Source organism: Sceloporus occidentalis, unplaced genomic scaffold (assembly GCF_023333645.1).
Source record: "Sceloporus occidentalis isolate IW3139 unplaced genomic scaffold, rSceOcc1.0.p SCAF_67, whole genome shotgun sequence".
NCBI lineage: Eukaryota > Metazoa > Chordata > Lepidosauria > Squamata > Phrynosomatidae > Sceloporus > Sceloporus occidentalis.
The window spans coordinates 1,638,657-1,666,010 of record NW_028317047.1 but is presented as its reverse complement, the minus strand read 5'-3'; the positions used below and the strand labels follow the sequence as shown (position 1 = coordinate 1,666,010).

At 42.7% G+C, this 27,354-nt stretch overlaps 2 protein-coding genes across 2 annotated transcripts in view; both read right to left on the bottom strand.

The window, feature by feature from the left end:
- LOC149286612 (CUB domain-containing protein 1-like) overlaps positions 1 to 19,127 on the bottom strand; it is a 36,305-nt gene extending 17,178 nt beyond the window's left edge. The window contains exon 1 of the mRNA XM_089493840.1: positions 18,998 to 19,127. Coding sequence (XP_089349966.1) covers positions 18,998 to 19,127 — 130 coding nt within the window. The remainder of the gene's footprint in view (positions 1 to 18,997) is intronic.
- A 6,820-nt stretch (positions 19,128 to 25,947) lies between these two features.
- Positions 25,948 to 26,886, bottom strand: LOC149286611 (transmembrane protein 158-like). The gene has a single exon (XM_089493839.1). It carries the CDS (start codon positions 26,884 to 26,886, stop codon positions 25,948 to 25,950), a length of 939 nt encoding a protein of 312 aa, XP_089349965.1.
- Between the last annotated feature and the right edge of the window lie 468 nt (positions 26,887 to 27,354).

Genomic DNA, 27,354 nt, shown 5'->3' with positions numbered 1-27,354 from the left:
CACTGACAACCCCTATCACTATATACTAAGCCAAACATTGATGTGGTGTAGGCTTACCACTTTAGTGACTGGCATAGTATATAGTAGGGATGCAACGAAATGAAAATTCTGGACTGAAACTAAAAATTCAGCATTCACTTGGCCAAAACTGAAAACCCCCCCCCAAAAAAACCTTTAAAATACTTTTAATAAAGTAACACCAAAATTAGACAAAAAAATCAACAACAATATTAACATATATACACACAAACACACATATATATAACAACAATCACAATCCTATCATGCCCAGGTTCTAGCATGTGCTGGCTGACTTAGCATGATAGGAGTGTGATTGCTGTTTGCAATTATATATATATATATATATATTAATACTGTCATTGAATTATTCTGTCCAATAAAAGTGTTAACACACCGAAGTTGGACCAAAAAATAATTTATAACAGCAATCACACTCCTATCATGCCTAGGCAGCCACTACATGCTGGAATCTGGGCATGAAAGGAATGTGATTACGGACTCCCTATGCCAAGCTATCCCCCAACACTTACACATCCATGCTATCTGAAACCCTCATTCACAAACATTCAGCATAACACCCATCACTCTCACACACTTACATTCAGCATAACACCCATCACTCTCACACACTTACATTCAGCATAACACCCATCACTCTCACACACTTACATTCAGCATAACACCCATCACTCTCACACACTTACATTCAGCATAACACCCATCACTCTCACACACTTACTAATCCACTCTTTCCTACCTTTTCTTCTTTCACTCTCACTTTTCCTCCTCCTCCTCTTCTTCTTCTTCCTGTCCTTCCGGTGCACTGAGCGCGGAAGACGGTGGGCGTGGCTTCAATGTTGTGCCGCGCGCATCGTTTCTGAAGGCGTGCCGGCATGGTGGCACCCCTCAGATGAGCGGCAGCCGGGGCGGACCGCCCCCCTCCCCCCCACGCCAGGTACGCATGACGGCCGCATTCAATCCTGCTCGCGGCCGCTTAGTTTTTAACTTTGCGGCCGCAGCCGCATTGAATGCTCGTCCGTCCGGCCCACCGGCCCGGATTTAGGGCGGCCTGGGGGGCAATTGCCCCCCTGCCCCCCGGCCCAGTCCGCCCCTGGCTGCTGGTCAGTCTGTTCATTTCACTACAGATTTGTGGAGTGCACCTAGCGGCCAGCATGCCTTTCTTTCTTTGACAGCACACTGGTGGCAGCCCGGTGTGTCTAAGAAAGCTGCTGCAGCAGGCTACCGATCTTTCCTTCTCCATGCAGAAGTGATGGATGAAAAGCACACTTCCCAAAATATTCTGCATGCAATGAGGAAAATGTTTAGCCTTTGGGTGGGAGCAGAGGCGGGCACCAATGTTGAAGTTGGTTTTGTGGTAACTGACGGAGGTGCCAATATGGTGAAAGCGCTGAGAGATGGTCATATTGTTGATGTGCGCTGTGCAGCCCACATCATCCATCTTGTAGTGAAGGCAGCAATGTCAGAAGGAACTGATGTGGCAGCAGTAGTTCTGTCCCGCTGCAGAAAGATCGCTGGGCACTTTCACCATAGTGTTAAGGCTAGCCAACTTTTGAGGGAAGAGCAAGAGAGGTCAGGTCTTCCCGTACACTGCCTACGCCAGGATGTCAGTACACGGTGGAACTCCACGTTAGACATGCTGGAGAGGATTTTGGAGCAGCAGAGGGCAATCCATAATCTTGCCTCAGAGCACAATATTGGGATTACCTCTCCATTGAATAGGGAGGATTGGACAGTGATCGCCCAGCTAGTGGCAGTCCTTAAACCATTCAGGGATGCCACAGAAAATTTAAGCTCAAACACTGCCAGTCTGGCCCAGGTAATCCCAGTGTTCTCCCATCTAGGCAGCAAGATGGATGTGTTCCTTGGAAACCGTGAGGCTGTTCAAGGTGGCACTCTACATCCTGACGTAGCAGCCATAGCCAGGAAGCTGAAGGATCTGCTAAAAGTACACCTTCGCAAACGAATGGAAGAGAGTCCCGAAATGATGCTAGCGTGCCTTTGCGATCCAAGAATTAAGGGAAAGCTAGCTTTGAAATTTAATGTTCTCAGTAGCTACCGGGAGCAATTGGTCAACAAGGTGCGTGACTGGCAGCGTAAAATGGGAATGCTGTCCGAGGAGGGAGAGGTGCAGGAGGAGGAGGAAGAGATGATGTGGTCTGCTACTCCTAGCAGCAGTATCAGCAGCAGTGCCACAAGCAGCACAACACAGCTGAGTGGAGCAGCTGCGTTTTGGGAAGAGGCACTTGGGAGTATAGTTGGACCATCTGACAGAGCTAGCAGCAGAAAGAAGAGTAGTGCTGCTGAAATGGTCAAACTTTACCTCTGTGAAGTTCCTTCTGCGCCTAATGTTGATCCTCTTAGCTACTGGGATTAAAAGAAGAGTGTGTGGCCTGCACTCTCATGGGTTGCGCAGCAGCTACTATCATGTCCGCCAACCACTGTTCAAAGTGAGCGCGTGTTTTCTATGACTGGAAACATACTGAGTCCACAGCGCTCACGCATGGCACCTCATCTGATGGAGCAGATTGCCTTTCTTAAATTCAATCTGCCCAAGTTGGGTTACCCAGCTCTTAGCTTGGAAAGTTAATTTTTTTTCTCTGTAATGTTTAAGGTAGGTTCTCCCCCTGGTTGCACGTGTTTGTGGTGTGGCAACGTCTGCTACCTCCGCCGGTGTAGCCAATTTACGCTAGGGCCTAGTGTCTGAGTTCTGGAAGTCCGCTCCCAAACGCCATGGACTGACAGACTTTCATGCTTTGCCCTGGGGTGAAACAGGTGAGCGGGTCATCAATTGCCCACTCATTCACCTTTTTCCTTTTCCAACGCTGCTGCTGGTGGTGGTGCCAGCATCTTTTGCCAGTTCGCTTCCTGGCTGAAATCATGCCTCAAATGTCCCTAATGGAGAGGGTAGTTTCTCCCCCTGGTTGCACGTGTTTGTGGTGTGGCAACGTCTGCTACCTCCGCCGGTGTAGCCAATTTACGCTAGGGCCTAGTGTCTGAGTTCTGGAAGTCTGCTCCTAAACGCCAAGGACTGACAGTCTTTGGATGCTTTGCCCTGGGGTGAAACAGGTGAGCGGGTCGCCAATTGCCCACTCATTCGCCTTTTCCAATGCTGGTGGTGGTGGTGGTGGTGCCAGCGTCTCTTCTCTGCCAGTTCGCTTCCTGGCTAGTGTCATGCCTTAAATGTCCCTAATGGAGAGGGTAGTTTCTCCCCCCTGGCTGCGTCTGTTTGCGGTGTGGCAACGCCTGCTACCTCCGCCGGTGTAGCCAGCTTACGCTAGGGCCTTGTGTCTGAGTTCTGGAAGTCCGCTCCCAAACGCCTTTCCCAATTCTGCTGCTGCTGCTGGTGGTGCCAGCGTCTCTTCAATGCCAGTTCGCTTCCTGGCTAGTGTCATGCCTCAAATGTCCCTAATGGTAAGGGCAGTTTCTCCCCCCTGGTTGCACTTGCTGCGGTGTGGCAACGCCTGCTACCTCCGCCAGTGTAGCCAGCTTACGCTAGGGCCTTGTGTCTGAGTTCTGGAAGTCCGCTCCCAAACGCCAAGGACTGACAGTGTTTGGATGCTTTGCCCTGGGGTGAAACAGGTGAGTGGGTCGCCAATTGCCCACTCATTCGCCTTTACCAATTCTGCTGCTGCTGCTGGTGGTGCCAGCGTCTCTTCAATGCCAGTTCGCTTCCTGGCTGGTGTCATGGCTCAAATGTCCCTAATGGTAAGGGCAGTTTCTCCCCCCTGGTTGCACTTGCTGCGGTGTGGCAACGCCTGCTACCTCCGCCGGAGTGGCCAGCTTACGCTAGGGCCTAGTGTCTGAGCTCTGGAAGTCTGCTGCCAAACGTCTAAGACTGACAGTGTTTGGGTGCTTTGCCCTGGGGTGAAACAGGTGAGTGGGTCGCCAATTGCCCACTCATTCGCCTTTCCCATTTTTCAATGCTGCTGCTGGTGGTGGTGGTTGTGGTGGTGCCAGCATCTCTTCTGTGCCAGTTCGCTTCCTGGCTAGAGTCATGCCCAAAATGTCCCTAATGGTAAGGGCAGTTTCTCCCCCCTGGTTGCACTTGCTGCGGTGTGGCAACGCCTGCTACCTCCGCCGGAGTGGCCAGCTTACGCTAGGGCCTTGTGTCTGAGCTCTGGAAGTCCGCTGCCAAACATCTAGGACTGACAGTGTTTGGATGCTTTGCTCTGGGGTGAAACAGGTGAGTGGGTCACCAATTGCCCACTCATTCGCCTTTTCCATTTCCATTTCATTATTTTCCTTCTGATACACAACCAACCAACCAAACATAACACACACAATAACACAAATAACGCAGTGACATAACACATAACACACAACACATATAACACACAGTGACAACACACAACACACATAACACATACACGTACAATGCACAAATCACAAGGACCTTTCCTCTTGTTATTTGTCCTGGCCTTCACTTCTACACTCACTAGCATTAACGCTATAACTCATACTTCATACTATAACATTTTTCCATCCACATACCTGCCAACAGACCCAACTTTTTCAGGGACAGTCCTGCTTTTTTCCAGTCCTGTCCCATCTAATTTAGCTATCTAGGTATGCAAATACACGTTGGTAGTTATAGCTCGGTAGGTAGCACTAGTATAAACATTAAATATAATAAAGTACTAAATAATAAATCTAACTTTAAAATACATTTAAATAAACCCCTTAATTTTTTAAAACCCATTAAAATTAAAATTAAATTATTTAGACATAATACATCTTTAACCAAACCAGTGCACTGCTACTAATCTTAAACATAACCGTACATTAACCCTAAGCTATTTTTTAGTTCTTGTCCAACATTTTTCCATCCGCATACCTGCCAACACACCCAAGATTTTGGTGGACAGTCCTGCTTTTTTCCAGTCCTGTCCAGTAAAAGTTGGGTTGTTGCAAAGTATGCCATTGTGAATAGGTAGCAAATGTTAGGCATGTATTACAAGTGGTCCAAAATCAATTTAAAAATGTAAAATAATCCCTATTCTTTTATTAAACATCTATGGATGTGTGATTGTGTATGATAAACGGAGGCCAAGTTCCTTGGAGCATTTGTCTCTAGGTCATTTTGTGTACAGTACACCTCAGTACGTGTGTGCAACTCTATTGGTCGTTTCGGCAGGGGGCTGGCCTGCCATCAACAAATGAAGTGCGTTCTGCAATTCACTCGTTGATGCCAGACCAGCCCCCTGCCGAAACGACCAATAGAGTTGCACACACGTTCCTTCACGGCTGCTGCTCCGATGTGTTGTTAACCCCGTATTAACCCCTGCTAGGCAACCAGGAAGGAAACGAAGATTAAACGAGCACGAAGAATGTCCGCGAATATTCGCCCGAAGAGAAGACAGGAACGGGCGAATATTCACGGAATACGAAGGTTTTTTTCCCCCCGAAGACGAGCACGAAGACGAACACGAAGAGCCCCCTGGTGCCCAAGTCTAGTATTTAGTCAGCCACCAATTGTACAAGTTCTCCCACTTACAAAGATGAGAGAGGCCTGTAATTTTCACCATAGGTACACTTCAACTATGGGGGGAAAGAATACAGGAAATCACATTGTAGGATTTCTAATGAATTCATTGGTAAATTCCGCGGTAAAATAAGTACAAACAAGCAAGATATCTGGCTCTCACAGACCTGTAACATCTTCTTTAAGAGTCTCCTCTGTCCTCCACTCGTTACCTGTATTAATGACACCTGTTTGAACTTGTTATCAGTATAAAAGACACCTGTCCACAACCTCAAACACTCACACTCCAAACCCCACTATGGCCAAGACCAAAGAGCTGTCGAAGGACACCAGAAACAAAATTGTAGACCTGCACCAGGCTGGGAAGACTGAATCTGCAATAGGCAAGCAGCTTGGTGTGAAGAAATCAACTGTGGGAGCAATTATTCGAAAATGGAAGACATACAGGACCACTGATAATCTCCCTCGTGCTGGGGCTCCACGCAAGATCTCACAAGAACGGTGAGCAAAAATCCCAGAACCACACGGGTGTATGACCTAGTATGACCTGCAGAGAGCTGGGACCAAAGTAACAAAGGCTACCATCAGTAACACACTACGCCGCCAGGGACTCAAATCATGCAGTGCCAGACGTGTCCCCCTGCTTAAGCCAGTACATGCCCGGGCCCGTCTGAAGTTTTCTAGAGAGCATTTGGATGATCCAGAAGAGGATTGGGCGAATGTCATACGGTCAGATGAAACCAAGGTAGAACTTTTTGGTAGAAACTCAACTCGTCGTGTTTGGAGGAGAAAGAATGCTGAGTTGTATCTAAAGGTCCTGGAGTGGCCTAGCCATACCCCATAGAAAACCTTTGGAGGGAGTTGAAAGTTCGTGTTGCCCAGCGACAGCCCCAAAACATCTGCTCTAGAGGAGATCTGCATGAAAAATCCAAAATACCAGCAACAGTGTGTGAAAACCTTGTGAAGACTTACAGAAAACGTTTGACCTCTGTCATTGCCAACAAAGGGTATATAACAGGGGCGTCCAACCTGCGGCCCTCCAGCTGCTGCAGGACTACATCTCCCATCCTCCTCAGACAGCCCCTTAGCTGAAAGAGCATTATGGGAGATGTAGTCCTGCAACAGCTGGAGGGCCGCAGGTTGGACGCCCCTGGTATATAACAAAGTATTGATATGATCTTTCGTTATTGACCAAATACTTATTTTCCACCATAATTTGCAAATAAATTCTTTAAAAATCAGACAATGTGATTTATGGACTTTGTTGTCTCATTCTGTCTCTCATAGTTAAAGTGTACCTATGGTGAAAATTACAGGCCTCTCTCATCTTTGTAAGTGGGAGAACTTGCACAATTGGTGGCTGACTAAATACTTTTTGTCCCACTGTACTTGCACGGTCTATGCACAAGGTTTTGGCCAAGCATAGCACTAGGCCAGAAGTAAATGGCTCCTCTCCTTGGGTGAAATCTCAGGTGTCCTTCACTAACTCACATGCTGTTATATCCATTTAAAATGCATTCTGATTTTCCACAATTCTTTGGGAGACCTACTCCAAAAACTCCTCTATTCCAGCTTTAACTTTATACCTCCCAACACATTGAATTGAATTCCCATAAGGACATAAGCCAGACATACTACTTCTATGATGCTGGCTGAGCGTCATGGGAAGTGCAGTAACAGTAAAGCTGCAGATGCTAGCTGTGAACTAAAATTCATATGGTTCTCAGCCAGCCAGGTGTCCACCAAAATGCTGGCTGAGCATCATTGGAAGAGTAGTCCACAGCAGCAGAGATTTTTTATTTTTTTTATAAAAAAAAGCCTACTGTTAGCCTCCCTCCCAGGACCCCAACACACACAAATACATGTACACTGCCCTTAAACACACACACATACATACATGTACGCTGCCCTTACACACCAGCTACCAAATAACCATACTGCTCTTACACACACTGGCCCATATACACACACAACCTTACAAACACATACATACACATAGACTGCCCTTACACCCCTTTTTCCCCATCTCTTACCTCTTCCTCCATCCTTCTTCCTCCAGCTTCCATCCTGTATCTTGCATCCTGTGGTGGGAGTGCGAGGTCTGTCACTTCAGACTTTACTGCTCCCTCATCACTTGGCTATTAATGCAGAGAGCAGGGATGACATCATATCCCCGTGCCCGGCATTATTTGCCGGCGCGTAGTGATTAGGGAGCAGTAAAGCGAGGTCTGAAGTGACAGACCTCGCGCTCCCTAATGTTGAGCCGACTAGAGGGAGATCGTGATCTCCCAACCAGTCTGCAGGCTGCGGCTGCTGATTGGGCAGCTGTGCGCCCCCTTGCAGCTGCACCTGAGGCGAGAGCAGATCTCGCCTCACCCAGGGCCAGACTGGGAATGAAAAGCATCCCTGGAAACATTTGGAGACCAGCCCCATATAGTTTATCTTGCGGTCGATCTCTTATACCCACACGCACCCCTTATACATACCCGAGTCACACAATTTGCCATACAAATAACTATAAAACATTCTTTTTATCAAGTTTATGTATTAAAATGCCAGAAAGCAAATGTGTTAAAAGGCCCTAATACGTTAAATACATTAGACATAATGGAATCAAAACATTTGCTACTGCAAACATTTTTAGATGAAAAAGTTTTTATTCAGTGGAACAAAACAGTGATCACATTATTCTTCACGATATTCTTGTAATAAACTTTTATTTCTTTATTAATTCATGCAAACTATTTTTTCATATTTAATAAAAGCTATGATTGAGAAATTTTAGTTTTTATTTCCTTTTATTTGCCAACCGTCCCCCCCAGTTATGCACATCTGCCCTCAGAAATGCCTTAAACCCCCCTATTTGCCACTCTGCCTCCAGAAATGCCTTATACCCCCTATACACCCCCTAAAATTGGGACAGTTTGGGGGCATGCTTTCCCGCAGATCTTTATCGCCTGCAAAAAAACAGATCACACCAATAAGACCTTCTGTAATATTATTAATACAAATAGTAACAAGTACAGGTCTCAATACTGATCCCTAAGGTATCCCACTAGTGACAAGTCATTCATCTGAATATACACCATTAACGCCTCTCTTAGTTGGACACAACAGCCAGATGTTGTAGGTTCCTTAAACATAGCCCTCTAGTGAATACATGTTTGTATGCATGCATGCATAATAGACCTGATGGTACTGCATGCCAGAAGAAAGGAAGCAGCTGCCAGAAAAGTAAACAAGCGACATGTCTAAGCAAAATACTGCTCGTTTGGCTGAATAATTGGAGTTTGGAAATAATGTTATAGTTTCAGTGACCGTTCAAAGCGAAAATAGACAATGACTGTCGCTTTAAATGAAATATTAAAAGTGCAAACACCTCAACAAATACTCAAGTACTACTAAGCATATTTATTCATTGTTTTTTTGAACAGTAGTTTAGTTTAATTTTTTGCACGTTACATAGAGGTGTCCAAGACTAAGCCAGGCTACACTGCCAAACTATGATTCACTTTTGGGTGAGGTTACAGCGGCCACAAAAACAGTTTGGGTGTTCCTATGCAAACATAAAATTACTGCTCACACGAGGAAGGACCTTGGGTAACTAGGAAAAAGCTGCTTACTGTGTGAAGAGGAATACAATGAGATAGGTTAAAATGAGGATGCTCAGATTAAAAAAAATAGCAAGATGAAATAGGTACCGCAAAAAAAAAAAAAATCCCTTACCAGAGAATGTAGTTTTTTGATATTGAACTTCATTTGTTTAAAAAAAATGCATCAATACATTTGAATTATACATAGGTATTATATCATGGCACGTGGCATGTAAGAAATGTAAGGAGGTTTTCCCATCACTGAGGTGCAACTGGAGTGGGCTGGACACAGGAGATATTTTAACATCTCTAGTTTATTTCACATTACCATACGTGGGAACTAGTGGGCTCCAGCTACCAGAAGCTGACCCTTGTGGGACGCAGCCATGACTACCCACTGACGTCAGTGGGGGGGGGGTCCAGCTGATGTCACCGGAAACACCCCCATTTAATGGGGAAACAGGTGGGAGTGGGGCAACCCAGAAGATTCGGTTGTTGACCCGGAGAACCAGGTCAAACCCTGAGAGTTCCCAATGTGACGGAACCCTCCATCACTGGGCCCACTGGAGAGGCCTGACTGCCAGCCTCCTCCCTACCGACTATGGGCCTTGACTTTGTAAAGACTTCTGCGTCACCCCCAGCAGTATCATCTCATCACTAGTTGAGGGGATTATCTCTGGCAGACAGCCAGGATCTGTAACCAGGGAGTGACCACCATTGTTTCAGTTTAATGTTGTATAAATCAGCCCCCCCCCCCAAGTGCCACTACTACAGATATTTACCCCGGCCATCCCTGGACCTGATTTTGGCTAGCGATAGATAGTGGAGGTTGGGACCCCTATTGTATTGTTAATCCCGTTACTGCCCCTGTTGTCTCTGGGATGCAGATTAAGGGGGCGGTTTGTGTTCCAATATCTTGTTTTATGTTAATATGTGTTTTGCTGGATTGTGTGTCTAAAATAAATCAGTCTATGTTTTGGTTTATACCCTACACTGAGTCTCGGCTAGTGACTGGGAAACCGGGGGGAAAGTGTGTTGTCCCAGGCTAAAGGAGCACAAGTCAGTGGAGTTAGTCGGTCGGACTATCCAGCTCTGTGACACCCAGGTATAAACGTTACATTTAGACTTTACACACTCAGTCACAGAGATTTAACTTCTGATATGTTTCATTCACAAATAAAAACTATATCATAGATACTGTATCTGCATGTGTCATGTCTAAAATACTCTTTGCTCGTTTCTTTTGGTCTCCAAATTCCATTTCTTGATTTAGTTTTTAGCTTTCTGGTCTTCTTTTATCCACTTGTTTTTTTCCCACTAATTGGGTGAAGTTTACCTATATTTACTCATTGATATCCTTAGTTATATCTCTAACTTATAATATGATATTCATATCATAATTTATTTTCTATTGTGTGGACATTGGTCGTGTGTATCTTTACATACAAACAGAATGACACACATATCAATGCATTAATTTACAACTGTACACATATCCATTTATACACACAATGATACACATATCCTGGGATTTGTTAATCCCTGACATGTGCAGTACCCAAATAAAGACTGACCATTATATATGATGAAGTACACTCACTGGCCACTTTATTAGGTACACCTGTTCAATTGCTTTTTAACACAAATAGCTAATCAGCCAATCACATGACAACAACTCGATGCATTTAGGCATGTAGACGTTGTCAAGACAACGTTCAAATCAAGCATCAGAATGGCGAAGAAAGGGTATTTAAGTGACTTTGAACGTGGCATGGTTGTTGGTGCCAGACGGGCTGGTCTGAGTATTTCAGAAACTGCTGATCTACTGGGATTTTCACACACAACCATTACAGAGAATGGTCCGAAAAAGAGAAAATATCCAGTGAGCGTCATTTGTGTGGACGAAAATGCTTTGTTGATGTCAGAGGAGAATGGGCAGGCTGGTTCGAGATGACAGAAAGGCAACAGTAACTCAAATAACCACTTGTTACAACCAAGGTATGCAGAATACCATCTCTGAACGCACAACACATCGAACCTTGAAGCAGCAGAAGACCTCACCGGGTGCCACTCCTGTCAGCTAAGAACAGGAAACTGAGGCTACAATTCGCACAGGCTCACCAAAATTGGACAACGGAAGAACGTTGCCTGGTCTGATGAGTCTCGATTCCAGCTAAGACATTCAGATGGCAGGTCAGAGTTCGGCATAAACAACATGAAAGCATGGGTCCATCCTGCTATGTATGTATGGCAGTCAGTGATTATGGTTGTGTATTTGTTATGCATATATGTTTTTGTGTATGTGCAATATGCCTTTCTGTGTCTATGTATATCAGTGTAGAAGCCCAAGAAAACAAGAGCTTTCATGAGAATATGATTCCTGGTCATAATAAGATCTAGAGATTTAATAAAATCTAAAAAGTGGCCACAATTGGCGCAATATATATTTTACAATGTAATCTAACACATGTGTAATTGTATAATACTTAGAAAACATTTTAAAAACGTACTTTCTATCTATTTTTACCCAGTTTTTGCAAATGTAAACATATATTTTGCTTACAAAATCATATTGTATTTTAGCCTACTGGACAGAATAATTACTTTACTATACTGTTTTCAAATGAAATTGGTTATTTATATAGAGGAATTCCAATTAAAAATGTCAAAAGTTCCTTGTACCTAGATTTTCCCCTCCCCCCCAGAAATTGTATATGCAGTAAACATTACAGTGCGCTTATGTATACTCTTATACATGCACCTTCTTGCGTAATTCTTCTCCGTAATGTCTATTTCCCAATGTGGTAGGTGAACATAGTTACACTTTGGGCATGTGCATGCAGATAAAGGGAGAAACAATGTCATGTAACAAGCAGGGCCATGATGTGCGTACCTGGGAACTTTCTGTCTCAGGCTACCCAAAGCCCCCCATGCGGGTAGGAGGTCCCTCTGATGTTGCGGGACACATGCTATTTTTAATGGGGAAATGGGCATGGATTGGTGACCCAGAGAAGCGGTGTTTCACCCGGAGGTATGAGGATGTGATGTCACAATGCTTCTCATATACTGTTGGCAAACCATGCATGATATCATATGTGCATAGAACAGCTTGTATGGAGCTAGCTGGTATACTTTACACCACTCAGCACACATGTCGACTCCTTTTATAGTAAATATTGAAGCTTCCCAACATACCCATGATCTTTAGAGTGCTTCACAACCACATTTTAAAGTGTTGGCACAGCAGGTCCCTGAAGGCATGGACAGTTATCCTGGTGGTACTGCCTAGAAATTGGCAGCACACCAGATTTGATAATAAGGAAGGAATCATCGAAAGCATGATGTCATATGGTATTATGATATTTATATCAAAACTAAAAAAATCTTCCGGTTAACATAACTGGAAAGACATTTCACAGAATTATTATATATTTTATATAGCACCATAATATTCAGTTGCCTTGTACAAAAAGCTAAACAGGACATAACTAGTGCATAACATAGCAATTTGGGCATACATAAACAAAATTGCATTCTTAAGGTTATCTCATAAAGGGTTAATATTTTAATATTAAAGGTCACCTTGATTATAAGTTCACTTTTCTGTGTGAATTCAGGTGTGTGCGAACACAACTGAAACGATCACAAACTCGGATACTTAAATCTGGCCTGCTATTAGCTGGGTAAGAAAACTTAAGGCAAAGACGTGTATTGTAACTATTGCTGCATGGTTTATTTTTTATATACAACCAATGTATTTTTATGTACATAAACCCTTTGCTTCTTACCTGTCATTTGTGGAAGCAGCCAAGTGAACAGAATACCCACTAGTAACATTGCTGCGTCCCTGTGTCCCATGTCACAATGTGTCGGCGTTCCCCTTATCCAGGAAATCCTTCTCGCTGTCCCATACACAAGGCAGTTTGTCACCTTAACTCTCCCAGGGAGGACTCCTTTTTCTTAGTATACCTTGGTCCCACATTGAAGAAGAAGGAAAAAAAAAAAACAGGCTTGATGAAAAAGGTGTTTTCTGCCCGTCTTCACCTTCCTGAAACCAACCTACAGCTTTCAGGAAATGGAGGCAAACTTTAGACACACTCCCTGTTTCATTGCATAGGGCGGATTCCCCTGTATTCCCTCCTACCTCCAAAGGTGTGCAGGTATAAACAAAGCCAGCACAATAAATGTCCTTTGATCTCCAAGCAGACAGCTGCTTGTTCCTGCAGTGAATGCAGTATAAGTGTATCTGCAAATCAGGAGTAATCTAAACTGGGAGATCCTGTTTGCAGCTAAAAGGGTTAAAGGCTGTCCACTGCAGAGGACTGAATGGAAATGTACTAGCGTCCATTGATCTGCCATTAAACCAACATGTTTATCTATCAATCTATTTAAATGGTTAAGTAAAGCCTTTTGTTAGATTCCAGTAAAGAGTATTGATAAGATCAAGACAATTAAAAGGGGGGATTATCAATGACCAAGAGGAGATGCTGCAAAAAGTGTAATAGAAACAATGTATCTAACAAACTTTTTCCCCCATCTGCAGCCATTGTGTTGTCCTACGCCTCCTGTTTTCTGCTAAAAAGTTAGACCTGTGTCAGATGGGTCATTAGCATCATATATCGTCCACTAATCTGCCAACAATATGAATCTAATATTTTTGCATCCCTATATAACAGTGGGGAGCCAGTTGCTAGGGCAGTTGATCACTGACCAGACCAGCAGCTTTTTTTTCTCCCTGGAGTTCCAACAATACAATGACAATGTAAGGGGAAGCACTTTTGTTCAGGCCAGTGACCAGGGATAGGTAAAGTGTCCATACAAGGACACCAGTATCCGTGGCAAGGTTTGTGGTCATAGAACATCATTAAATTGTCCACCACAGACATTTTTTTTGTTGTATACATTGTACAGCCAACACACTGTATTTGCAGCATGCTCACACTGTTTGGTAGGGCTCATATTATACATTTGTATTATTTGAGCCTGATACTAGCTTAGCGCACCAACATTTTTTCTTTTCCCTGTTTTGAGGTTGTTGGCTCCTAAGTGTCTGGTTGCAGCTTGGTGTCCAGGGGTTAATTGGGAGGAGGTTTAATTGCATCTCCCCAACTGTGCCCACTGTGTAGGAGGTGAGAGTAGGTTCTCACCCTATTGAGAGTGTGCCTTGACGTGGCGGGTGAGCTTAATTATGCTTTGGCCAATTCATATAACCAAAACCTCTCATTTATATTATGTTTATATATTTGTTGCCAACTTTATTAGGGTAAGAAGCGCAGACAGTGTTGGTTTTTTGCTTATTTTTAAGTGACTAAGTGAAAGTGTTGTAAAAATATAAAACCTTAATGGGGGTTTGACTATGCTTGGCTACTAGGCTTTATGCCTACTTTCTTAGATGTAAACAATGGCTCTGTGTAAGATGCTTCTCTCTTTCTGTTAGCTTCTCTTTTACATTTTGTTTATAAAGTTCCCACAGATTCCGTAGCACTTTTACAATATTCAGAAGGGAAATTAACAATAACATGAATATACATTAAGATACACAAGAGAAAAAAAAGGCCCTGCTCTTGTGACTTTATGATCGGAAGGGGTCAGGATTAAGCCAGGGTGGGAATGATAAATTAGATGGTAGAATGTGGCCAAGATAAAGCTTCCCGTTCCCTGTTTCCAGAGATGATGTCAGGTCTCCAGAAGAGATAAAAAAATAAGGACACTTTGTTCAAAATATCTTTGTATCTATACATGCACCATGACTTGTACACATTATTTCTGCTTTTGGCTAAGATCAGCTGCAGTACCAGTGAGACAAGGAAACACATGCTCCTCTGTCCTTAAGGTTAAGGCAACCTGATTCAGCTGCTGCTTTAGCACCCACAAAGTTTCTAACCTGGTCGCATCCCACAGAAGTAATTATGGTGAGGAGTTTGTGTTGTGTTGCTTAGTGCACAAGAACACCATTGAACTCTGGGCTTCACATTTTATTTTTTTGACCCTCCCCATATCCCTTTTTAGTCAAAAGAAGAATTTTTAAAATGCCAGTTCATGGGGCTGGGGCCTCATAAGGCACTTTTTTTTATTTTTAACTTCCCACATGTATTGCACTTCTTAGTTTTGCATACATGTGCCAATGATTTGTATATTTTGTAAATAGTTTAGTTATGTGGATTTTTGTTGGTATTGAGATTAATACGCTGGGCAATAGCGTACACCAGAAATTGATTTCTGAAAATATCAAATGGAACATGATCCAAGAAGATTAAATTTTTTTGGTGGGAAAGGCAGTGTGTGCATTTTGGCTCATGCCAACTTTAGTTGTCAGCCACCTAGAACTATCTAAGTGGAACAAAGAAGATACAGCCCTCCTGCCGACTTAGGTCAAGTTCGTATGGATCTGAAATCCCTTAGGGAAGATTTCTGTAGCAGTACTAGCACCCCTGGCTTCAGTAAAAAAATATTCTTTCATTTAGCACCCCCCACTCCGGCTTCCTTAGGTGAAGTCAAGAAGGCTCCACACGAATCACCAATGACTAGTTTTAAAATAATGCTATGTAAGAAACGATGTCTGCAAGTAGATCTTGTCCTTTAAACGTTTAGATGCTGTAATAGTTTTCTTTAATGTTATGAAAGACACCCTTCACTCATTTTATGATTTAGAAGCTTTTAGGGTATAATTGTACTTATTGTTTCAGCTTTTGTTTTGCCTGACATAAAATGTGTATTTTATATACAGCTTAGTTAGTTTACTGGGGTACAAGGCACATTTATGACATACAAACAAGTAAATGTAGCTACTGCCATCTGTTGGTTTAAATGTTTTATGTTTCTAGTAGCATGTGTAATATTAACAATTAAATGATATCTTGCGTGATTTAAGTTGAAATACAGAAAAATATAATGGTTGTCCTATTTCCATTAATCTGCTCTAAATTCAAAGCAGCAGAGCTGCAACTGCTATCAAAATATCATGTGATCAATAAAGTATAGGTTGCATTTTTTAGCTGTTTGAAAATGTAGCTTAAGGCTAGGTTTCCAGCCTGGTTTTTGTCCTGCGTTATTTTCTTGATGAAAAACGCCAGGAAAAACGCTAAGAAAACTGCCACTGCATTTACCTGCGTTTTGGCGTTTTTTCTGGAGTTTTTTCTGGCGTTTTAGCCTTTCTGTGGAAATTGCTTTTTTGACCTTAGGCAGTTTTTCCAGCCTTTACACGTTGGAATTTTCACCCAGCTAAAAGGGATTAGGATAAATGGCAAGTATCTGCCCTCTCCTGATGTCATTTACTTGGTAGAGTTCTACTTAAACCCCCCCCGGCGGACCCTTTTGTCTCTTTTCTGTGGTTTGTAAGGCTTGCTTTATTCCGAATGTCTGCTCCTCTAGGAAGATTGGCCCCAAATGATGGTGCAAATTGTTTGCTGTTGCTTTTGGCACGCAGGATCCAGTTGGATATGTTTGTTTGTAATGGCATGTTTGTTCCCAATGGTGTAAAATTCAATATGAACTTTGTTTTGTGTGAAACTGTTTGTTTCCAGCCTATTTCTCGTAGGACACACAGATACTGGGTCCATCCTCTGCATTGTAACTGTGGAAAAAAACGCCATAAAAAACGCCAAGGCAAAACCCACATGGCTTTTTCATGGTGTTTTTTCTCTCCCATAGACTTCTATTGGAGAAAAACGCCAGATTTCTTTGCAAAAAACGCCAGAGTGTCAACATGCTGCGATTTTGAAAAACTGCCACAGAGCCCAAAAAAGCAGAAAAACGCCAAAGAGGACTGAAAAACTGCCAAACAGAAAAACGCCAAGTGGATATGGCATTGTGTGATTTCCTATTGAAGAACAGCTAACATCTGGCTGCAGCGTTTTTATGGGCGTTTTTAGCAAAAAAAACCCAAGTAGAAACCTAGCCTAAGACTTTTAAGGGAATTAGGCCCTGGGACTTGAGGATTTATTCACTAAAGTGAAAGATAGCAGGAGAGCTGTGGCTTCAACTTAAAGAGTTTGTTAAGCATTCTAAAGAGCCATCCCTTTCTACCACAAGAAGTGGGTTCATCTTCATATATACTGAAACTTGGGTTTACACCCTATACATATTTAAAAAAAAAAAAAATAAGTACTTTTTGAAGCAAAACAGTCTCATGAATATTCATATTTCTAAACATGTTGATCATCCAGGTTCATGTGTTTTTCTGAATAGTTGATTTGATTGGGCTTGTTTCCACATTGGAGGTATGGCTTTTTGGCCTTAAGTTTTCCATGAAGTCTACTTCTGACCAGTCTTCTCTGGATACTAGATGGATGTACCAAGGTCTCACTGTTTTCTGCCACCTCTGAGCTAAAAAGAGATTAATAAAAAGTACCAACAAAAAGATGTACTCAAGAAATGGCAGTGACAAGCAGTCCTAGTTGTAGATATTGATGTAGTGATAGATTTCAAATACATGTTATATTAAGATTTATGTTGAAGAAGGGATAGTGGTGTCACTACGTTCAATATATGCCCAAACAAATACGAATTAAATCAAGACGCTAGTAAACAAAGTTTAATTTAAAAAAAACACTTTTTTTGCTTATGATCAGATATGTACCTGGGCATATTATGTCATTTCATGCAGCTCCACCTTAGAATGATGTGTAATGCTGGATGCAGAATGCTATGGAGATTATGTGTCACGTCCGCCGTCACCAAATAAGCACTCACTGCAGAAGCTCTTTAGCCCCAAATCACCTAGCAATGAGTTGGGCCCAAGCTAAGCTGAACTTAGATGATCCTAATAGTGAGGAAACTCGGGTGTAGGCAGGTGAAGTTTGGTTCTGAGTGTAATTGACAAAGCTCAGACAGATCCAGATAAATGTACAAGGAAACTGCAGGCTGGACTCACAGAAGGGTAATGCAGAATGGATGGCTAGACACAGCTGGGTTTGGTATACTAAATCAGTAGTCAGACAAGCCAGGTACGGTACATAGGTAGGGCAACCCAGGATCAGAATCAGTAAGCAGAAAAGAAGTCAGGCACTACCCTTGGCTTAACCCAGGCTAGTACCTCAGCCACTCTGTTTGTAATTTCCATTTTTTAATGCTGAGGACGACATTATATTGGATATCAAATGGCGGAACTACATAGGGTAAGACATGCTATGGAGGCTGTGCTGTCCAGGCACGGTGCTCCATACCAGATTTCCCTTGCAACCTGCCCATTGAGCAACAGCACATCAAGGAGCCTGATTGCCCAATAGATCTGCCCTACACTTGCTGACTGTGTGTATTACATGCACCTAAAATTGATAAAAACATTAAACCGTTATAAAATGTATGCTAGTCTTCTGTCTCATCCAAAATTGATCGTTCATCTAGATGTATAAATCATATTTGTTAATATTTATGTTTATATATTCGATCTAGATTACGGATTTTGGGGGGAAATTTAAGATGCAAATGGGTAAATCTTTTAGAAGCAAAACCCACAAATAACTGGCTGTGTTTGTTTTGGGGGAAACAACAATACAGGCAACTATTTAGTAATGTTTTTTTCTTTTCAATAAAAAAGTAAGGTAAAGACCTGTGTTCCAGAAAATACATTATTTAGCCATCATAGCAAGCATATTTTGTCCCTCAGTGTTCCATTGTTAAAAGGTTTCCATTGAAACTACTTTCTCAACTTACATTCTCTGTTCTGACTGGACCTAACATCATAAATGGTAGGGACACACTTTTGTTTGGAGGTAAAAGAAATACAGATGTCAAAACAGAGGAAAATGTAATTGAAGGGGATTTTTGGGAATATTTTTGCCTTGAGCATACTAGGTAAATTCCCGGGCCTGGGCATTATAAATGCTCCCTCTCTAGCATGTGTGAGATTGGAAGGGGTAAGGTTAGGTCAAGAGCATACCTGCCAAGTGTCCCACTGTCCATGTAGCTGCTGATGGATCACAGGCAGGTTGGATAGTTCCTCTGATCTCCTCTGTCCAGCCCAGGGAGCTGTAAATGCATAGCTGTTTTGCTAAAGCATAAACCTCCATTCCAACTCCCACATTGAAGCCCACGGGGGCCAGAATGGACTAGAGTGGGCCCTGACAGAGTGCTGAGCAGGGCTAGGCTAAGGCAGGAATTGTGGATTTTAGGGGAGGAGTTTTGGTAGGAGGATATTTAAGTTTGGTGATCACAGGGGTAAGGATCCATTTTGTTTAACCTTACCTGGTGGTGTTTGTCCCACCCTCCCTCCCATTATGTGGTTGAGTTTGTGGAGTAGTGTTGCTGCATTAGTCACAGTTGTGGGCGGTAGCTTGCCAGGTATCCATGGGGTTAATGTGGTGGTATGATCCTTGGTGGTCATAACTGGTGGGAGGTTCCTTGCAAGGAGTGGTGCTCGGAACCTCGGGTCCGGGTTGGGGCATCCTGGTATGTCCCTTCCCAAATTGGTGTATGGTATGGTGTTGCTGCATTAGTCACAGTCGTGGGCGGTAGCTTGCCAGGTATCCATGGGGTTAATGTGGTGGTATGATCCTTGGTGGTCATAACCGGTGGGAGGTTCCTTGCAAGGAATGGTGCTTGGAACCTCGGGTCCGGGTTGGGGCATCCTGGTATGTCCCCTCCCAAATTGGTGTGTGGTATGGTGTTGCTGCATTAGTCACAGTCGTGGGCGGTAGCTTGCCAGGTATCCAAGGGGTTAATGTGGTGGTATGATCATTGGTGGTCATAACCGGTGGGAGGTTCCTTGCAAGGAGTGGTGCTCGGAACCTCAGGTCCGGGTTGGGGCATCCTGGTATGTCCCCTCCCAAAATTGGTGTGTGGTATGGTACCTGGATAACTTGGCAAGCTAGGTTGGTTTTGGTTACGTCATTGTCTCTGTTAACGCATCTATGTTTATTATTTCAGGTTTTACAGGACAATGACTGTTAAATAAAACGGCTGTGGCCTTTTCAAACCCATCTTGTGTGTTGGTGTTTTATTTAATTGAGCAAATGAGCCAAGCCTGGCCCGTGAGTCGAAGCTACATCTGTCAAGAACCTTGCAGTAGAAGATGGCTTGTTAAGTAAGGTGGGAGAGTGGGCACACACTTTTAGCTCTTCCCTTGCCTCTTTCTAGCCACATCCCCAATGCAGGTTTCCTATTTTTCTAGATCTGAAATGTTGGAGGGTATGCAGGAAGTGGTATACTGTATTACCAGGTTGGAAATAGGCAGGATCAAACACCACACAGAGAGGTCCAGTAATCATCTCTGATATCAAGAGACCATAGATGTGAATATTTCAAATGGCTAAAAGGGAACATCTTTTGCTTTTAGTAGTGTGTTTAGAAGCCTTTGTAGAACAAGACTATGTGATCCTGCATTATATTGATGCCAATTAATGAGTAGGGTGTTTAAAAGAATAATGTATCTTATTTATTAACACTTTCTATTGTTAAGATACACATTCTTTTGACTTTTAGGCCTTCAACACAATGTGATACCCGTGTACCCATTAAACATTCTAAGCTCCTTGAAACGAGGGGTACTGGGAGTAAAACTAGTGACATGTATGTGTCTACAAAATGAATCACTTTTCACTCCTTCTGGAAATATGATAAAATTATTTCTTATTTTTCCTCTGTAGATGTTTACACTAAAAATATAAAATGTATACATAATAATTATAAATAATATTTTTTTCAACATTGTAAGATCACAATTGTTTGTTATTGTTTGTGACTTTACATTTATTATACCAACTCTAATTAAGACTTAATGTGACAACAGAACACTCTACAGACTAGAGATCAGCCACGGCCTGTCAGGCATTTGCCTGGGGTGCCAGATGCCCAGCCTGGGCCTAGTTCCTGTTAGATTAATAAACCTTTCACCAAGTTGGGGGGGGGGTGTCAGGTGGGGGGTGCGGAGCGTGGCGCAGGCACCACTACACAAAGTCCAGTACACAGTACAAAGAGGGGCAAATCCAATAGAAGAGTCAGGGTCACGGTCCAAAGGTCAAGGCAGGCAGCAGACAGCATAAACGTGGGACGAAAGCCAAATAGTCAGGATACCAGGGATTCAAGGAATACAGAGCGGTTATACGCTATGATGAAGCTTAACAAAGAAGCATTGGTGCAGAGGCTTGTGGGGATTATATAGGGGCAGGTAATGAGTGATCCACCCCTAGCACCTGATCCCCTCCCACACTAAGTGCTTGTTCCCCTCCCTGCTGCTACACCTGAGTGGAGGGAGACAGAGCAGTGTCTATCTCCTCCCCCTCCCTCTGGTGGCTGTGGAGAGGGAGGTTGCATCAACGGGGCTAAGCCCCGCCCCCTCCTGTCCGAGAGCGACGCGGGACCCGAGACTCGGCGTGGCGCACGGTCCTGGGACCGTGGGGCCACGTCGCAAGGAGGCCGGCCGACTGGGATCGTGGTCCGGGCGGACGGACCCCGCAGCGAGGTAGGTGGTCCCTGCCGGGTCTGACAGGGGGTTAAAACATCTGCAAATAATAATAAAAAAACACCTGGCCAGGGGCGTACCTAGAGTATTTGGCACCTGGGGCGGATCCTGTATGTGGCACCCCCCCACACACACACACACTTTAAAACTGCATAGCTTCTACCGTTATATACCGGCGCAGACACTGAAGGTGGTACAGCATAACACTTACTGTTATCATTATATACTGAGGCAGACATTGACGGTGGTACAGCATAACACTTATCACTATATACTGAGGCAGAAATTGACGGTGGTACAGCATAACACCTATCACTATATACTGAGGCAGACATTGACTGTTGTACAGCATAACACCTACCACTATATACTGAGGCAGACAATGACGGTGGTACAACATAACACCTATCACTATATACTGAGGCACACATTGACGGTGGTACAGCGTAATCCCTATCACTATACATTGAGCCAGACATTGACAATAGTGCAGCATAACTCCTATCACTATATACTAAGCCAAACATTGATGTGGTGTAGGCCTACCACTTCATTAGTAGTAGGGATGCACCGAAAGAATTCTGGACTGAAACCGAAAATGAAGCATTTACCTGGCCGAAACCGAATATGACCCCCCCCACACACCATAAAAAAAAATCTAACACTTTTACTTAAAGTAATTAACACACCAAAATAGGACAAAACAATTAAATAACAATATTAATATATATATATATATATATATATATGATTGTTAACAGCAATCACATTTCTATCATGCCCAGGCATACCCAGATTCCAGGATGTACTCGCAGACTTGGCATGATAGGAGTATGATTGTCCTTCTCACTCCCTTTTGTCCTACCTACCCCTTCTCACTCCCTTCTCCCTATCTACCCCCTATCCCCCGTCTCACTCCCTTCTCCCTATCTACCCCCTCCTAACTATCTACCCTCTCCCCCTTTGAAGTTCACTTTCAGGAGTCCTGCGGTGGGGGTGCAAGACCTCTGTCTCCCAGCTCTGCCACTGTATGGAACAGTATAGAGTGATGGGAGTTATGATGTACTAGAGCATAATTATATAATGAAAAATACATTGGAAATGGTAAAGCATAACACCCATCACTCTCACACACTTACCAATCTGCACATATACCAATCCACACATATACCAATCCACACACATACCAATCCACACACATACCAATCCACACACATACCAATCCACACACACACCAATCCACACATACCAATCCACACATACCAATCCACACATATACCAATCCACATATATACCAATCCACACACATACCAATCCACACATATACCAATCCACACACATACCAATCCACACACATACCAATCCACACACACACCAATCCACACATACCAATCCACACATACCAATCCACACATACACCAATCCAGACATATACCAATCCAGACATATACCAATCCACACACATACCAATCCAGACATATACCAATCCAGACATATACCAATCCACACATATACTAATCCACACATACCAATCCACACATATACCAATCCACACATATACCAATCCACACATACACCAATCCACACATATACCAATCCACAAATACTAATCTACATACACCAATCCACACATACTAATCCACATATACCAATCCACACATATACTAATCCACTCTCACTCACTGAATGCTTTCCTACCTTTCCTCTTTTCTTCTTACAGCTTCTTTTCCTCCTCTTCGCTCCTCTTCTTCAGTTCTTCTGTCTTCTTCCGGTTCAGTGGGCGCGGCTTCAGTGTTGTGCGCCGGGATCTGACAACAAATCCCGGCGCACAGCAGCTGTTGCCGCGCAGACATTACTGGAGGGGTGCCGGGTGCCGGCAAGTTGGCACCCCCCTGATGAGCGGCACCCGGTGCGGACCGCCCCCCCCGCCCCCCGCTAGGTACGCTACTGCACCTGGCGGAATACTACTGGCTGTAACACCACATGTAATGGTATATTCTTTCTCCTGTGAACTTGCTTACTGGCAAAGGGACCAAACCCTCAATATTCAAAACACCTCTAACCACCACTTCTCGTACTTGCATCAAGGGACTTTTCTTATACGCAGGCAGTTGCAGCTGTGTCGTTCTGATTTTAATGGTAACATGAATTCAAGGTAAAAATTGTCAGTGATAAAATATGCTTAAATTATTTATTTATAAAGTGTTTTACCCGGAAGATTTCTCTTGTTTTCAGGTATGTCCTGGGTTATGTGTGTACCACATACACCGTATAGTAACAAATACCGGTATGATCTACTTTTAATGAAACATGAAATTACAATGAAATATTTATTTGAAATCTATTTATTGAAATATATGGATGTATTACAATTTTCCTGTCCTTACAGATGTGAAGGCGTTTTCTTTTTGTACACATTCCTAAACCATGTATCCTCTTTTTTCTTTTATGGAATAATCATTCAACACTGAAACAGTGAAGATGATGACCATAGCCAGGGGTGGCTCTAAGTTTATAGGGGACCTGAGCAAAAAGATCTCCCTCTGTACGAAAGAGGATACAAAAAAGAATTCTAGTAAAAAAAAGATAATTTTATCTTGATATAACTTTATGAAAATATGTCTAATATCGCCTACATTCTCTGTTGGTGTCCTTTACAAGCAACTGCTAAATCTGCTTACTTGGCTGCCCCTAACCTTACTTAAAATAACAGATGGCCCTTAATATACAGTAATGATTTTAGCCAGAGGGGAAGTACTTTTCCTTTACACCTAATACTTCCTGTTTTTTCTTTCGTGCTAAAAGGTATACAAGAAGTCCTCATAAGAACCAGTGTACACAATTTTTGTTTCCCCTTTGTGCTGAAAAGAACTCTGTGTGGCTAATGCTCCTATGCAATTTTCTAGAATATCACCTTTTAACTGTTCCGGTGTTGGATTCATACCCGCAACCAAGCAATTTTCAGTACAGAAAAGCAAACTCTCATATACAGAGAACCACAAATGTTTCATTAATTCTTTGTCAAAGCAACCAGGTGTTACAAATGTATACCGCATACACTTAAGGTGCATTTCACTTTAATTACTATTCACCTAATTCACTGTGCATCTTAAGCAACGTGATCACCTTTGCAAGTTACGCCTCTGCAAAAAGAAAAATAGTCTAGTGATGTTTAGACAGAGAAGTAAATGTCAGAGTGAATTGTGGAAACGGATTTTATGTTCTATACAAAGTTCAGTATTTTTAATCGACTGTGAATCAGAGTTGACACCTACACAACTCCCCTCCCCACCACAAGTGGAAAATAATACAATAATAATACAAAAGAATGGCAGCGCGGAGGGAATATACTGACAGCTGGATTTTTTTTTTCCGTTACAAAATATCCTATGAAGTATTATTTCAGTAATATAATAGTTCAGTAATATATAAAAACTGTGCTTTAAAATTGAGTCACAACTAGAAAACAAATAGCTCCTGATTTAACCCCTTACTTGTCAGGAAAGAAGACAATGTGGCCATCAATAGCTAGTTAAGAGTCAAGGGCATTCCCTATTGGTTAGTGATGGGTCGATGAAAGTAACAGGTCTAGCTGCGCCCAATTATCAATGGTATTTTATTTAAAATATATATGGAAAAATGACATCAAAATAGATTGATCAATCATTGAAAACAAAGAGAGGAGCAGTCATATTAATAGTCTCCAGGTGAGGTTGTGTGAGTGTTATCACTCAAGTCCCAAAGATAGCAATAATGCCTGAAAGGTTATAAATTACATTGAACTTACATTTCTTTACGAGACACAATGCACAGGGTTGCCTTGTAAGCCTTTCCGTACATAAAGCTTGGAAAGGAGAAGTGGCAGAGGACAAGCTATGATCGATTAGATATGCAAATGTGATAAAGAAGGTAAACAATATTTTAGAGAAGGGTTGTTTAAAAGTAAAGGTTGACATCCGTAGATTTTGTTTTTTTATTTTCTTAGGAAAAATAGTTTTTCTATTACACTTTATTGTAGTAACATTATTGAAGAAACATTGAGTTTACGAAAAGAAGGGGCATTTAAAAGGGTGTTAGGGGCATGTATTTGTATAGGGCTTTGGACCGCAAAATTGATATGTATATAACCCAGTTGGCATGAAAGTACAAGTACTGAATTATGTTAAAGTACAAAATATACAATTTACGAACATGTGTATCAGAAACCCATGTAAACCACTATAATTATTTGTATCACATTCATACTGTACTGTAAATGTACATAAAATTGAACACAATTTAATTGTACGCATATTTTTCTCAAATGTAGTCATCTGGTGCAGAAGGAAATAAAAAAAAAATGTATGCAGAAAACTAAAAGATTTTGAAATAAAAAAGTGGAAATGGATAAACTATTTACCACAACACTATTGTACCATATCTGAGAATGGCTATTTACTACTTGTCCGTCTGTGTTCCATTCCATTAGGCAAGAACCCTGCAATTATGGGCACTGGCCAGATGAGGGCAGCCACACTCCAGACAATGATCACCAGAGTCATGAAACAAGCCACCAAAGTGGATTCAATGGGTTTTCGATTCATTCTCCATCCCTGTTCCCCCCTCAGTTCCTCTAAGCTGAAATCCAGGCAACAAAAATTTAGTGATTCTCCTTGTAATGAATTATGAGGTTCAGTCGAAGAGGATGACGAAGAAATGAAAGAAAAAGTGGAAGAACCAGGGGCTGATGCTTGATGGTGCCTGAGATGACCACTCCTTCTGCCCCTTGACCATCCACAACCTACACAAAGTCGAAACTCCTGCTGGGCACCAGCAACTCCAAGATGCTCAATGACAACTGGGGACACAACACGATTGTAAGCTGCAGAGAAAAAAGCTCTACCATGATTATTGGTGGAGAAGAGCAACAGGTCACACTGAAATCCCAGCTGGCGTCCCCAGCGAACCAACAGAGAGGTGAGCATTAACCTCTGTACACTGACATTGCAGTGTGCTGCCCCATGTTGCTGTGAGTAAGAGGGATGGAACTCCTGCTGTTTTCGGGGCGAGAGAATCAAAGTGTCTCTACTGGTGTCCCATATGTTGCTATCGGAGGGAGCTGAAGGATGAGGAGAAGCTGTGGCATCAATGGGCTGACCTGTCTGGATCCTGTCAACATTCTCGTGGGCAGTGGTTCTTTTCTCATTCTGTAAATCAAGCTCCAAGTTGGCCAGTGACCTGCTAGAAGAGTTAATAGGCAGAAGGAATATATCATCTTCACTATGTCCTTCCTGGCTCCATCCTTGTGTTGGTGGCTGGATACATAGAGCCAACAAAGCCAATAGCCACCTTAGCAGGCTGCAGGTAGGGTAGAGGCGCAGCACCCTCATTGCACAAGATGTTAAAGAAGGGGCTGCATATTTAGCTGGTTGCAGACACAAAGAAAGAAACTCACACAGGCGTGGACGAGTCTGCGAGTAACTGTGAAAGCTCCACTCTGCCTCCAAGTCAGCCTCCCTCTGCTTTTTCTCCTCCTCTTTCTCTCAGCATTTGATTTGGATGATTAGAGGATTGCAAGAATATCTTTATCTATCCCTTTATTTCTGTTTCCCGAAAGAGAAACTACGAAGGTCTCCTGCCAAGAAATGTTGGCTAACGCTTCAACCGGTGTGAACAGCAGGGATGTTTTGGATTTAGTTAGTTTAATAAAGGAAAGGATCAGCCTGTAATAGCTTATTGCATATGGGAAAAAAACATGTACACTGGTTAATGGAGTAGCTTTTATTTCTCCCGTTTTCAATAAGTCTAATAAAATATTTTATTAATGCTTTGCTAACTCTTTACATCATAATTTAAAT